At 43.1% G+C, this 14,365-nt stretch overlaps 1 protein-coding gene across 1 annotated transcript in view; it reads right to left on the bottom strand.

Moving 5' to 3' along the window:
• Positions 1-3,152: 3,152 nt before the first annotated feature.
• LOC139330823 (complexin-2) overlaps positions 3,153-14,365 on the bottom strand; it is a 41,177-nt gene continuing 29,964 nt past the window's right edge. Inside the window, exons 3-4 of the mRNA XM_070961934.1 lie at positions 9,035-9,210; positions 3,153-8,629 (exon numbers count right to left, since the gene is read on the bottom strand). Coding sequence (XP_070818035.1) covers positions 8,432-8,629; positions 9,035-9,210 — 374 coding nt within the window. The 3' untranslated portion in view covers positions 3,153-8,431. The remainder of the gene's footprint in view (positions 8,630-9,034; positions 9,211-14,365) is intronic.

Below are 14,365 nucleotides of genomic sequence, written 5' to 3' on the forward strand. Positions count from 1 at the left end.
TTAATTGTGTCCGTTAAAACCGCCGAGAGTCCGTGAACGCCTCAGTGTTGTGTTCAGGCTGCGAGGCCCAGTGTGAAAAAATTGTTATCACTACGACTGACTCTGCAATTAATTTGGCGATTTCGTTCCGTGCTGAGCCGTGTTTCGTTCACGCCGACAACTTCCCATCAGCTGACCTCACGTTTCACGTTTCACAGAGAAAAATACGGAAAATACCATTTTCCTGACACAGCTCTGTTTGTTTTGTTATTCTGAGCTGAAATAGTGAACATATAATTACACAGTGTGTGTGTGTGTGTGTGTGTGTGTGTGTGTGTGTGTGTGTGTGTGTGTGTGTGTGTGTGTGTGTGTGTGTGTGTGTGTGTGTGTGTGCCTTCAGGAAAACACACACTCTTATACAAAGCGTGTTCTTGGTATTTACTGCGTCCCTGTTGAACGTGAGCAGCGGCTGCAGTAAACGGCTAATCTCTAAATGTAAATGTCGTGTGAGGCAGAAACACACTAAAGCACGTCTCCGCCGTCTGTCATTCAAAGCCCCTTAACGAGAAAAGTCTCTGGAAATTACAAACAGCCCACACACACTAATCTGTCACCGAGTCTCTCATTCAGGATTAACGACACTGTAAAACAGCAAATTACGGCCGCAATTCATCCGTAACAACACGTGAAGGCAGCAGCGGACGAAGCGGCGACTGTTCATTCAAACTGAGTGAATGTTTGCAGGCGTGACGTGAAAACGACAAACACCAGTATGAACAATTCACCTTTCAGAAATCTGCAGTTAATCCAGTGACGGAGAGGCCGTTCAGATTAGAGCTGCAGAGAGGAATCAGTTAGCGCATCTGCAGAAAAATTCACTACTTCAGTGTCTTAGAGCGGATTTGCTGTTTTTCACTGATCTTTGTAAACTGAATGTTTATGAACAAAACAATACATCAGCTCAGACTCTGGGACACTGTGACGGGATTTTATCAGAATTTATTGACATTTCAGGGCCAAATCAATTAATCGATAACTGAAAACGGGCAGATGAATCGACAGGAAGTAAATGCAGCTCTGCTCGGAAGGACAAAGCGACTCTGTGACGCGACTTTTACACCTGATGCGAGGAGAAATGTTCAAATGCTGCTGTTTTTAACTTCCAATGTCATTAAAAGTTCTTTATTGTCCACATCTGCAAAACGTTACTGTTGAATTTCTTCATTTTCTGTGATTGGTAAATAAATTACGGATACGTTCTGGTTGTACAGTTAAAATCATTTTATTAATGATTGTCAGAACTGGCTGTATAATGAGGCTGGACGTGGCTGCTGCAGCAGTTTTCATTATTTTTTTTCCAGTAAATACACATCTTATGATTTCTAAGTCTTTCTATGAGGTCCTCTCCACACTCAACAACAGGTTGCAGTTGGAGTCTGAGGTGACTCGCCCTCCATAAAAAAGAACAACCTCTCAAATCAGGGAATGAGTGTGTAACACTGATGACATGCAGATTTTGTGAAATATTCCTTTAAACAGGTGCAGTAGACTGTGCAGAGAAAAACAAAAAATACACACAACTGTAAGAGTTAGGTTAATATATTCACATTAGTAGCTTTATTGATACCCTGGAACAAGCAGCAAACTAATTAAAGAAGAGATTTCTTTAATTAAAAAGGTCAATCAGTTTCCCTGATGTGATCCTTTCACTGTTCGTACTGTAATAATGGATATACGAGAAACTTCTTCTTCTTCTTCACTGTTCATGCTGCAGTTATGGATGTGCGAGAAACCACTCTGTCAACTTTATTTTGAACTAATCCATATATCAATAAAACCAGAAGAAAAAAGTCAGCCAAGACTGAAATTATAACATGAATATGGCAGAACAGCTGTGGTGGCAGGAAGGAAGGCTTTGACCGTCGCACACAGGTGCTAACGGCTAAAGTTACCTGTGCGTCTGTATGAGACAATTAGGACTACAATTTTGAGCTGCAGGCGGAAAAGTTAATCACAGAGCAGTTCCGAGTGAGCCATCACCTTATAATAAACCAGCTTTGTTCGATTCTTACATCAGTGGCTAACGTTAGCCGTAGTTTAGCCGGTTTCTATTTGACGGAGGCGTTTAGTCCACATCGTGTCGGTGATTCGGCTTCGTTCGAAGTCAAATCTACAAGAAGCAAACTTCGCCATGTCACCAGGAGTCCGTAAAATCGTCCTGTCGTGGATGTGTCCAGCCCCGTCCTCACAGTTGAATCCGCGCCATCTTGTTTCAAATCAGAGTGGGAGGGACGCAGGAAGAAGGACGGGACATGACGTCAATACGTAGTGCGTGAGGCACGTTGTGCCACACTTGAAAGTCTGCCTGTTATCGGAGTGATGAAGGAGCAGACCAGTTCCACATCTCCCCTCTGTCCTTTTTACAGGTTGTTAATGTGGGTGACGGAGGCTCCACCCTCTGATGCTCGTTACATTCATCTTAACACACTCATGCTCAGAGGTTAGCTAAACTACGATGAAACCCCAACTTAATTAAACCTGAGCTCAATTATGTTCTGTAACCTACAATTTCTGAGAGTTAGTCAATCACCTGCTAATGCACAATTAAAAATCAAAGGTGTGTAAAACATTTCTGTTAAAAATCAACATTAGTTAATTAATTAATTTATTTTAATTTGCCATGGTAAGTATTACAATTTGACTGCCACAGGCCTCATTTTGTTTCTGGATTGGAAACTGACAGCAAATGAACAAATGCCACATTTGGAAAAATCAGGCAGTGTTCTCTGAAGTGTTTTCTTTCATTTGTAGTTCTTCAAAAGTCATTGAGCATAGTTGGGTTTTAGTGCGGTTTTCAATGCATCTCCCATAGTTGCCAACGTCTGGCACCAAGCAGAGCATTAAAACGTTAAAACATTGTCATGGAAATAAGTCTCCTCCATTGTTCCCATAGACTCACAGTGGGAGCACTTCAGCTATTTGCATGGGCACAAAACTCTCCCAGTTAATGTTAAATTATCCCATTTTGCTAAAAAAAAATGTACAAGCTTGTGTTCAGTAAGACTTTAAGATAAACATGAGCTATGATGCAAAACTGTGAGTGAAGACATTTTAAATCACATCATAAAAACCACAAAATGAACTCAGCAAACAGAAATAAAAACACAGCTACCTTTTTATAAACTTTTTTTATTCGTGTTATGCATTTAGTTTCCAAAAAGAATGATTCATTTCCATCGATGAGACAGTTTTACAGTGATTGGGCTCCACATAGAGTATATGACATGCAGTTAAGGAAAAAATAGCATAAGAACTCATATTTTACATTCTTAACCTCTGCACCCTGAAATTATTTTCACCCTGAATTAAAAAGAAAGACCCTCTTGATTCAACTGTATTAACGGTAATAAAAACCCATTCTCTCTTTCAGCTGTTTTGCCTTTTTAATCACATTTTGTTGTCACCAGTTTCTACAACCAAGGTCAATTCCAGCCCTCCACACGGGGTCTCCAGCTGTTTCAGCGGACAGCGGAGAGCTACTGCAGCGACCAGGACGAGGTTGCATCATCAGCAAACATCACCAATTGTGTTGGTTGGCACAAATGGCCAAACTAAAGGGACTGCTGCCGGTACTGAACCCCGGCCACTACGATGGAGGTGATTTTCTACTCGACGGCTTAGAGGGCAAAAATACAGGTAGTTGACTCCTTAGATGCCATAACCATTGTTAGCGTAACATTTCAACGTATTCTAGTGCAAATGCCAAAAAAGACTGGAATGTATTCAGAGAGTTTCTCTTCACAGTAACAGTTGTGCTCGCAGCTAACGAGAGCTCACCAAAACCTCGACTTCCACTGGAGGGAACGTAAACGTGGCCGTAAGACGAGCTTCTGAACGCGGCATTCAGCGAGCGAGACGCGTTAGCTTTCACTGTGGGACCGACTGGCAGGAATCAGCAGGGCAGTTACAACAATATTCGTAAGGGTACGTGAAAATGTTACGAGAAAGACAAATGTTATGACATCGTTACGCTGTTTAAGAAAAGTCCAGCCTTGTTCGGAGTCGGACGCACGCTGACGTTTGTATTCTGCGGTGTGATCTCCGTTTAAGTCGCTCATTGCATTTCTTAAAGTCATATCGAAGAAGTAAACATTAATGGCATGTCTTTGCACGCTGCCAGGATAAATGACTTTGTGTTTGTACGTTGTAAAATCAAATATCAGCAAACCTCATGGGGAATCTTTGCCTTTCGGGCGGAGGGTGAGCTGTGCTTTTGAATGGCCTGTTTCTTATTCTCTGAATGGTGTTTCTGGGCTCCCGACAACAGAAGATGCTTTGATAATCCAGTTTTTCAGTTGTTCAGTCTTCAGTCTTTAGGCTTCCCTCAAACCATCCCATCAAGCCTTTGAGCTGAGACCTTTTAGAGCATAACCAGCCAGGATTCGATGCAGTTGTTAAATGTCTTTGAGGCTTTTCATGTTGAAATCTACACTCGTAGTTTTCATCTCTCGCATTCACCCGCTTCTACTTCTGTGTTAGGAAAATATACAGTTTATATATTCCGTGTAAAATAATACTCATTGTTTCTAACCCCCCTCTTAAAGGGACGACTCGTTTCTTTTCCACTATCGTCTATCAGCTCAAGCGTTTATCTAAACCGCGGCTCCACGAACACAGTTTGCCACACGTAAGTATCTCATGCAACCAGAATGAATTAAAACAGCGACACTTCACACCAGGACAAGCACGAATGCGACAGATGAGTTAGCACTAACCTCACATACAGATGACATGGTAATAGCCCTTTTTAAAGGCAGTTCACATGCTGTGACGCCTCGAGACGAGTCCCGCTGAGAGACTATTTTACACACAGAGGATGTATGGCTGTAGTTTCCATGAATGGCCCATGAATTAAGCCTAGTCCAGGATTTATGCCCCCTTTTTTCCAATCCTCCCGGGAGATACAAGGCTTGAATAAACTTAATCCACGTGCTGTAGGTGAAACTGGCCTGGCACCCAGCAGGAGGAGCCCCTGTGTTAATGGAATAAATCTAATAAATCAAGACGAATCTCCTCAGACAGCTCGCACAAAGCACACGACACTAAAAACCATCTCAATTTCTGCACTGCAGCCATTTCAGCGCGTGTGGCTGACGCTCATACATGGGCGGTGAGTTTATGACAGCGAGCAAAGCGACTGCATTAAAATAAATCTCTCTGCAGGTCGGTCTCTCATACAGAGACATGACAGTTTGCACGATGTTTACACCGAAATCAAGAGTGAGTTTTTAGCACTACACCTAGGTTATCAAAAAAGATCATTTACAGTATTTCAAATTGCACATCCCCCACTTTTCTTTCTAAAAGCCTTCCTTTAGTCTCAGAGTTGATGCCTTAAGGTCGCCATCACGATCACTTTTGCTCGGCAGATTAGTCTGAAACGTCTCAGCCTTGTTAAACTGACCAACGACCAGACGCTGTGTCCCAATCTCACACCATATGCTAAAACTACAAAAGATGCAATATTTATTTATCTGCATTCCAAATTAATTCAGCACACTTAACAAGGAAGCAGAGAGCTTTTCTAGAGATCACCTCACAAAGCGACTGAACTTCGTACTCTGAACGTCGTTCCTGTGCGAACTTCTGCCGAAACCACGACAAACTACTACTGCAGAACGAGGACGCAGCTTGAGCTTTTTGTTCCAGCTTTGTGTGAATAACAAAGCTCCTGTGTGATCGCGACCTTAAGCTCCACCAAACCTCAGACAACAAAGAACATCGAACGCTCCACAAGCCATCGCACGGCCGATCTTTCTGGATCCAATGCACACGTTCTGTTGCCTGGAGACTCCTTCAGAAACAGGACTATTTTTTTGTCTTTTGACAGTTGGTGTATTCTCTTGTCTACCAAACATTTGCATGCTCAACATTTGAAAGGAATGTGTTAAGTATTTTTTTTTTTTTTGACATGGCACAACCAGGGAGCCGCCCCGGCTTCTGCCTGTGCACAAAGTAGTTCAAAGACACATTTACGTAGTATAAACCAGGACTATATGAATCAACAACATGGTCTCACAGCACAGACATGTAGAAAGACACACACGTATAAACACACACTTACAGTACACATGTAGTACACTGAGACAGTTCCAACAATGGCTTCTTTTTTCTACGTACATTTTCTTTGCGTATACATTAGTATACATCTTTAAAGATAGAGAGTGGTGAGGATTTACAAACAGATATGCAAATATCTTTTTCTAATTTTACAGAAAACAAACATGAGACACTTAACTTTCAATGCTGAAATATTCTCTTTTTATCATTTTAAGTAATTATTGCAATCTAAACAATATGGCTTCGTCTAGTGAAAAGTCCTATCTGAGCAAGAAAATGATAAAAAGGAAAATGTTTATGACAAATTCATCATTAGTCTTATTAATGTTTAAGTTACAAACTCGTGGAACAATGCATTAATCATACATCGTCGCATAACTAACCACTGAAAAGCCACCGGATCGTTTAGGAATAACCAGCATGCTTTGTTTTACTGATAAATGTCCATATAGTTAGGTAGTTTCACTAAATAGAGATTTCCATTTACAGAACATCTACTTAAATGCTATTTGACAAATCACTATGATATTTCATTGGATTAAGAGATGCAGGATGCAGAATATACTCGGCTCTACGTGAGCTTTCAGGCAGTGAGAGGCGACAGCTCACACACCAGTTTTCTCAGTCTACAGTTAAACCATCCAGTGTTATTCAGCCATGGAATACTTTTGGGAAATAGGAGGAAATAGGAGAGCATCATTTTAGTTTAGTGGTGGTCTTTGGGATGCATGCACACGCTGAGCAGGCGGCGGTGTTTCTCCTGCGGGACTCGCACGAACAACAAAAACCAGGTTCGGCATGCACGTCTTGGTTTCGGCGGCGACAAAAGAAATAGTAAGGTCTCACCAGCATTTCTTTGGTCTAGATGTTGATGAACGTCCATCACGGCGAACTTACGAACTAAAAGATGAACGGAAGGGCTAGCTCAGTTAGCTTAGCTTTCGGTTGCATTAAAATAAACTGGCGGCACTTTCACAAAAAGTAAAGTGAGTAAAAAAACATCGCCTCGGCGTCCGCATTCATGTGTGAAGAAGAAAAAATACAATAAATAACAATAAATATTTCAAATTAAGAGCCACTTAATAGCAATCGGTTAATCAAGGGCTTCATGTAGACCCCACCTTTAACCAATTATAGACGTTACGACAGGAAATGACAACATGTACAGTACCGGCTACCCCCACTGTTTCCATGTGGTCGATGCTCTGATTGTCTGTGGGACCACACGACCAAAATCATGATGCTTTCGTAAATCTGTCATTTCTGAAAAAGACAGCAGTGATTTCATTTGGAAACTGGGATTCAAACAAAGTGACATAAGGGTAAATAAAATCTATATCAAGATTTTGATTGAAAAATCATATGTTGACATGAATTTTTGACACTTTCCAGATCTTAAGTTTGACTTTTCCAGCAGCTGCTGACAGGCTTAGAAAGTCTGTTTGTAACAGTTGGATTATGTTTTTAAATAGTTTTGTGAACTTTTAGGCTTTTGTAACTTGGCATTGGATTTCCAGAAGTGAAACCCAAAAATGTGCTGTCTTTATATCAAACATCTGAGTGCCCGGTGTCGTATCCTTGAACCTGTGCCTACATGCTACCAACAGCTGTACACCTGTTTGACTGAAAATGAAACCCTCATTTACAATTCCTCTGCTGGAGGAGATGATATGAAGGCACATGTCCTAAAAACTCAAATGCGTTTTTTTTTTCTTCAATATAAAGACCTACACCAGGTTCATAAAAGTAGAAAACACCCACTGAAGTAAACACAACATGCTCCATCTACTGGAAAACATGGTGGCAGTGCCAGTTGGAAAACCACAGAAGCAAAAGGACGGAAACGCCCGCTGCTCTTCTTTAAAGGAATACTGTTCCCCATTGGTCACCACTGTCTGGCAACAGATGATGGTCGACCAATCAGAGTGTCTGATCTTAATCTGTGTAAAAATAAGAACAGGAGAAGGACAAAAAGGTACTAATCGTAAGAAATGTGCTAAGTGGCAGTTGAAAGGTCGTACAGCAATTGTGGCAAATAAAAAGGGGGAGAATGACGCAATCGTCGAGGAGTAGAAAAGAACAAAGTAAAAGACTTCTAGAAAGGCAGTGTGTAGCCTCTAACAGTTTGGCAAGAACCCCCGCCCCCCCACCCCCACCCGAACAGCTTCTACATGTCCCGAATCTACACTGAAACCCTGCCTGCAAATACCCGAACCGATCCCCCAGTCTGTCCTGAAGTTCACTCAACCCCGCCTCCCTCCGCCCCCCAGCCTAGCCCAGGCCAGACTGGACCCCGAATTTAGGGTTCGTTTGATTTGTTTTCTTTTTTTTTTTACTTCTTGAACATGTCCTGTAGAGGTCCTGGCAGAAACTTGAGGACAGTGTCGAGGATGCTCTCCTCGTCCTCTTCATCGTCGTCTCCGCACCCCCGCGGGATGGCCTTCTTCGGGCGCGTCAGTGACCCCTCGCAGGCCTGCTCCATGGCCGCTTTCTCCTCCGCCTCTTTCTCCTCCTTCTTCTTCAGCCCATACTGAACAGGGAGAGGACGAGAGGTGAGATGAGGAACTCAACAGAGCTGCAGGGTCATAGAATAATCTGAAATCTGTTTCAGAGGCTTTTCACAGGGAAAGTAATGAAATTCTTTGGAAAACAGAAGCTTCCTGTGAGATGTTTCCATGAAAATATTGTTAAATTATGAAATACTATATGCATGCAAAATGATGGCTATTAGAAGCTTGATTATCAGCATAAAGTTTGTGCAAAATGTAATTTAAGATTGTTAGATGGTGCATAATAAAGACAGCAAGATGGAAAAATGATGGAGGTCAAGTTGGACACTTTAGGCTGGCAGAATATCACATCATGACAAGAATGACAACAAACACAATTGAGACACAGCACCCAGCATTGGTCAGACCAGAGGACAGTTTTCTACCTTGTCCCTGATGGTCTGCCGTACTTTTTCCCTCTCCGCCTCCATGCGGGCATGTTTGGCCTTCCTCTCCTCCTCTTGTTGCCTCAGCGCCTCCTGCCGCTCCTCCTCCTTCTTGGCCGCGTCCGGGTCCTTCTCCTCCTCCCCGCCCAGCATCTTACCCATGTCTTTGGTGGCGCCTGGACAGAAAAAAGACGCAGATATTGGAGGTAAACATGACAATAACTGCAGGGGGAAATACTAAATATCTGCACATCTTTGTCATCAGAGCAGTCCCAGCTGCTTGAGGAGGAACATCTGCCTCAATGTTCCTCTCAGATTTAGAAACCTGAAGGTAAACATCAACCGTGAACTGCTGTTTAAAACTAAATTCAGAAGATCTATATGACTACAAACACATGCACGGTGACGCCCACGTCAATCTGTCACTTTCAACCCTGCAAACAGCGTGCGTTCGCAGTTCTGAGGATTATGTAGCGACAGGGTTCCCTGAGGATCCTCAAGGCGTCTTGGAAAACAAAGCGGAAGACGAAGAGCCAGCTGGAGGAGCTTCAAAGAGCCGCTGAGACAGAGGAAGACACGTTCTTCCATCTGGTGTCGGCCATCTGTCGGCGCCACCTGTACCTCTTCATCCAGGTATTCAGCCCCACTCTGAAATGATCCTGATTTATTGATTGTAGATTAATGGACGTGGGATATTACTGTACAGCGTTAACTACGCTGAGTTTAACATTATGACCCTCAAGTTTGGATTTGGAGGAAAATCTGTTGAATCGCTTCATGTCACATGAGAGGAAGAGGGCGCCGTTCTTCCACAGTACAGAGGTTAGCACACGGCGAATACAAGGAAACGCTGATGGAGGTGATGTGCGGTATCTCGACTGGTGATGAAAAAATTGTTCAGTCGCTTCACAGAAAACCAACCGACTGCAATTTTTGTAATCAATTTCAAGTCGTGAAGGCAAAAGCTGCACAGATTCTCCTGATGCAGCTTTTAAAATGAGAAAATGTTCTGCTTTTTGTTGAACAAAAAAACAAGAAAAAACACAAAGCTGATTGAGATTCCACCTTTGAATGTGAAAAATGTGATTTTGGAGATCAGTGGATTGATTAAAATAATTGCTGGGTTAATTGATGAGCATAGCTCGTGGTCTCATGGTCTACTCCTCTAAAGTACGTGTGTTTGTCATGTATGTCATAGAGCAGCCTGACTGGACGTTTCGGGGTTTAATGCCTTGCACAAAGGCGCCTCTGGCTCCCTCTCTTCCATCTGCTCCTAAAACAGACTCGCCTCTTTATCTGTGCCAGAGGCTGCTTTCCAGACGGGAAAGCGACTCCCTCTGGCCTATCGATACTGCTGCTGTTACCTCCGTCTGATCGATAGTAAATACAGGACCACCTTAGCGTGTATGAATTATGGATTCTCCAGCAGAGAGAAAACTTCATCTGGGTATTGATCTGCCTCTGAGGCGCTGGTGGGAGGACAGCCTGGCCGGCGGCCTGGTTTGCCATCTAGCGCCTTTCTTTATCCAGCCAAAAGGGCTGAATAAGTCACCAGTGAGGAGTCTATTTGAGGAAAGGCAAGGACGTGAACAATGGACAGCTGTGTATTTTCAGCTCTTTCTCAAATACAGAAATAAATCTTGGAAAACAGAAGTATGCCATTGGCTGTGCAGCTTCTTGAAAGCATTTAGATTGAGTCATCAGCTTCAATGAATCACTGAATGAGATCAACCGCCAGTGAGCTGGAATCTATAATGATCTATAATAATCAGGCCAACGCTAAAGACAGCCTTCTGTTTGGTCCCAGGGTGAAATACCTCAATGGCTTTATAATGAATAAAATGTGGTGCAGACATTCATGGTCCCCAGTGGTTAATTCTCAGTTAATTTGGTGATCCACTGCGAGCATGTGTCACTGAGGTGCTATTACAATGCTAACGTTAGCATTCAGTCTGATAATGTGTAAAATGCCGTTCAACCTGACAGTTAAACTGTTCAATTCGTCTGAATCAGCCGGTGTTTTTTCTAGGATGGTGAGGTCGTGCTGAGAGTCTCTGTGCTGACTTCAGAGTGGAGGCTTCGGTTTGAGACTGAAAGTTACTTTTGGAGGAAGGTCATTAAACATTAACGGTTCCATCATCGCAACTGATTACCAGCCCATCAACCCTCATAGATCTATTGTGGTCATTTAGTATTATGTGGCAATAAAAACCTGAATTACTGCCTCTTTAAGGAGCCATAAGGGGTCATTTCTGAGGAACCTGAGTAAATTACTCAGAAGAAATGTGGCTTTAAGGACTGTGTGGTTCCCTCTTGTGCTGCTGAACCCAGGGGTGGCGGGTTGTGCTGCTCTGCGGCAGACTCATACAGTGGTCCTAATTGCCCTGCAGCGCCGTGTGGTGGCAGCAAACCTGAGGATGACAAATTAGCACTCAGCTGGTGGGAGGGGGGTGGGCGGTGAAATGTTCCCCAGGACTCGCTGGGGAGTCGGGTTAAGGTCAGACTGTCCGCTGTGTGTGCTTCATTGTGTTAAAACCCTCAAACACACACCATATGTGCTGGAGCTGCTTTATGTGTGTGTGTGTGCCGGAAAGACTCACATACATGTGAGCACACACAGTTTGTTCGAATCAATAATGATAATTCATCATCGGGTTGTTTTTTAGGAGCTCCATGAACTCAGAGTCCCTTTACTGCTCGTGTCTTTTAATGGCCTAAAAGAAAATGATAAAATGTTATAAACCTGAAATGAATCATTAATTAAACAAAGCCGCCTCATTCATTCGAAGCAGCGAGGGTACGAGGGAAGGGGGGCTCAGCCGGCAGGTAGAGCTCGACCTCCGCCGTGTTTGAGATGTGAGGACCGTGAAGACATGCTGGAGATCCAGAGGACAAGCTGCAGATGGGACAGTCGTTATTACTCCACTCTCTAGAGAGGAGGAGCGTTTTCTCTTTGACCCCTCAGCGTCTTCGCCCTTCACATGCATCCATCCCCCCCACTGTCCTTCTTCAGTGTCCTCTACTGTCCCCTCCCCTGTTTTTTTTCATTAAACTGGTATTTCCAGATGAAGTTCGCTGAGGTACTCTTCCTCCTCTTTTCTCCACCCCTCCTCCATCATTTACTCCTTCTTTCTGTTCTATCTCTTCTCTTTTCAAACAGAGTTTCTTTCACCGTTCGATCCTGCGACGAGGACTCGTCCATCCTTCCTCTCCCCTCTCCTTTGCTTCCTCTCCGTCTCCCTCCTCCACCGCCTCCAACAGTCCATTAGAGGCCAGCGCACACATTTCCACTTCAGACAAAGGTGGGCAATTCAAGGAAAAGTGCTCGAACGGCCTCTGTGCTCTTATTGCGCATTCAATTGCTCATTACTTGGCTCAGTCTTTCCGTGGGCCACGGGGGTTTTAATGCACAGCAGCTCCAAATTTAAAGAGCGGATATACAGCTCGGCGCCTGCAGCACTTCACCTGATGCCCAAACAAACAGTCGAACAGTGGGCGGCGCAGAGCCCGTGTGCGTAAGACCTGATTACTTCAGTAGATTTGGTTTTAAAGCTGATAAAGGAATGAAGTGTATAACTGTCTGTGCTGCATGTGGAGGAGTAACAGCAGTGATGAAACTTATGATTACGCCTGACTGAGAAATTTCAGGCTGAATAGCCTTTGAAAAGAATAATTCGAGTATATATTAATGTTTGTGCTACATTTCCTGCAGTATGTGAGCATTACACCGAGCACACAGACTTCTGGTGGTTAAAGCTGGATTTATCCAGCATTACAGGCTTGGTTTGTCTTCTAGTGTTGTTTCATTCTAGAAATTCTGGATAATCTGAATTTTGGATTATTGACACATTCTTGGTAGACATTAGCACTGGCGTGTCCAGAGCCTTTCCAAAAATAAAAGTAGTAATCCCACTGCGGAAACATAAATAATGTAAATTTAAGTACAAAATCCAGCATTCAAACGAGCACTTGAGTCGTTTCCAACACCAGAAATGACTTCACGTGATATCTGTTCATAGCTGAGCTGTTTGCTTGTATGTGGATGAAATGTGGCTTTATTGCTTGCGGATTGCATTGCTGGAACAAAGCGTGAACACTCAACTTCGAGCACCAAAAGGTTAAATAAACTGTATCGTGTCGAGCTGAGCCCACAGAGTGAAGACGGCGTCTCTTCAACCAGAAGATGTCATGTGGTATTTATCTGAAAGTGCAAACTGGGCTTTAACATATCTGGTTTTGCAGCCTGGAGGGCTGATTTCTGCTGTCTGGTGAGCCGGAAGGGAAGTGATGGAGAAAGATCCAAAACGAGATAAAGAGTAAGCGAGAGCGAGATATGAACAGAAAGACGTACAGGAAGAGGGTTGCCAGTAAAGGCCTCGATGGAAATTGTGATGGATTACACAAAGAACTGAATGGAAATTGCAAATGTGCAACTGCAAAACTATTTTTGTTTGCTTGAGGAAGAGTTTTGGGCAGGAGGAAACCAGAGAGAAACTGTGACAGAAATTCATTTGTCAAACCATTAAATTATGCTGCAGTGACATTTGCAGCTGAAGCTGATCTGTTGTCCAAAGCCTCCAGGAAATGTTTCCACGTTTAAGATGGTGCTAACGTATGAGCATTAGCTCACGTCTCACAAAGTGCAAAGTTCATTTTCTTCTTCTTATAATTCATGTCAGAGCTGTTTTGACCTTTTGTCCACACTGAGAAGAACTTTTCAGAAATTATTTCTGGAGTTTGGAAAGTTTTGTATGATGAATTTTATACTGTGAGCATAACAATTCTGTGCTTTTTTTTCTAATCTGAAGCCACCTGCTGACAGGAGCTGGGTCAACCAATCAGCTGGCTTTATTCTTAAATCCACGTGATGCGTTGTTGGGATTTAGAGGTGTTCATGTCGGCTCCTCTGTGAGTCTCTGCATGCTAAGGTTAGCTTAACTTCCTTAGCGTACATCCACAGAGACAGACTGTATTGTTCATCCGTTTGTACGTTCATATTTCTGTTTATTATTAGGCAACACCCTCTAGTGGCCATAATAATTATGACAGGAACAAAGGAGGATGTCAGGTATAGAGACAAAGTCTGTGTATAGAGGTCAAAGCTAACTAAACTAAGTAATAGTTACTGGATGTAACTCCAGCTCTATGAGTCTATCTGTCACTGGTACCCTCCAACAGTCATATACGCTGTTTTAGGACTCGCTGGCAAATGACCTAATCCTTTAGTTTACGAGGGTGTGTTGGCAAAGACATTTCCAGGTTTAGCGTGCACAGAAGACCAAAACAGAGAGAAAACGACAGTGTTTCAAAGTTATAGAGTGAGCGTAAAGA

The sequence above is a fragment of the Chaetodon trifascialis genome, chromosome 5 (genome assembly GCF_039877785.1).
Source record: "Chaetodon trifascialis isolate fChaTrf1 chromosome 5, fChaTrf1.hap1, whole genome shotgun sequence".
Classification (NCBI taxonomy): Eukaryota; Metazoa; Chordata; class Actinopteri; order Chaetodontiformes; family Chaetodontidae; genus Chaetodon; species Chaetodon trifascialis.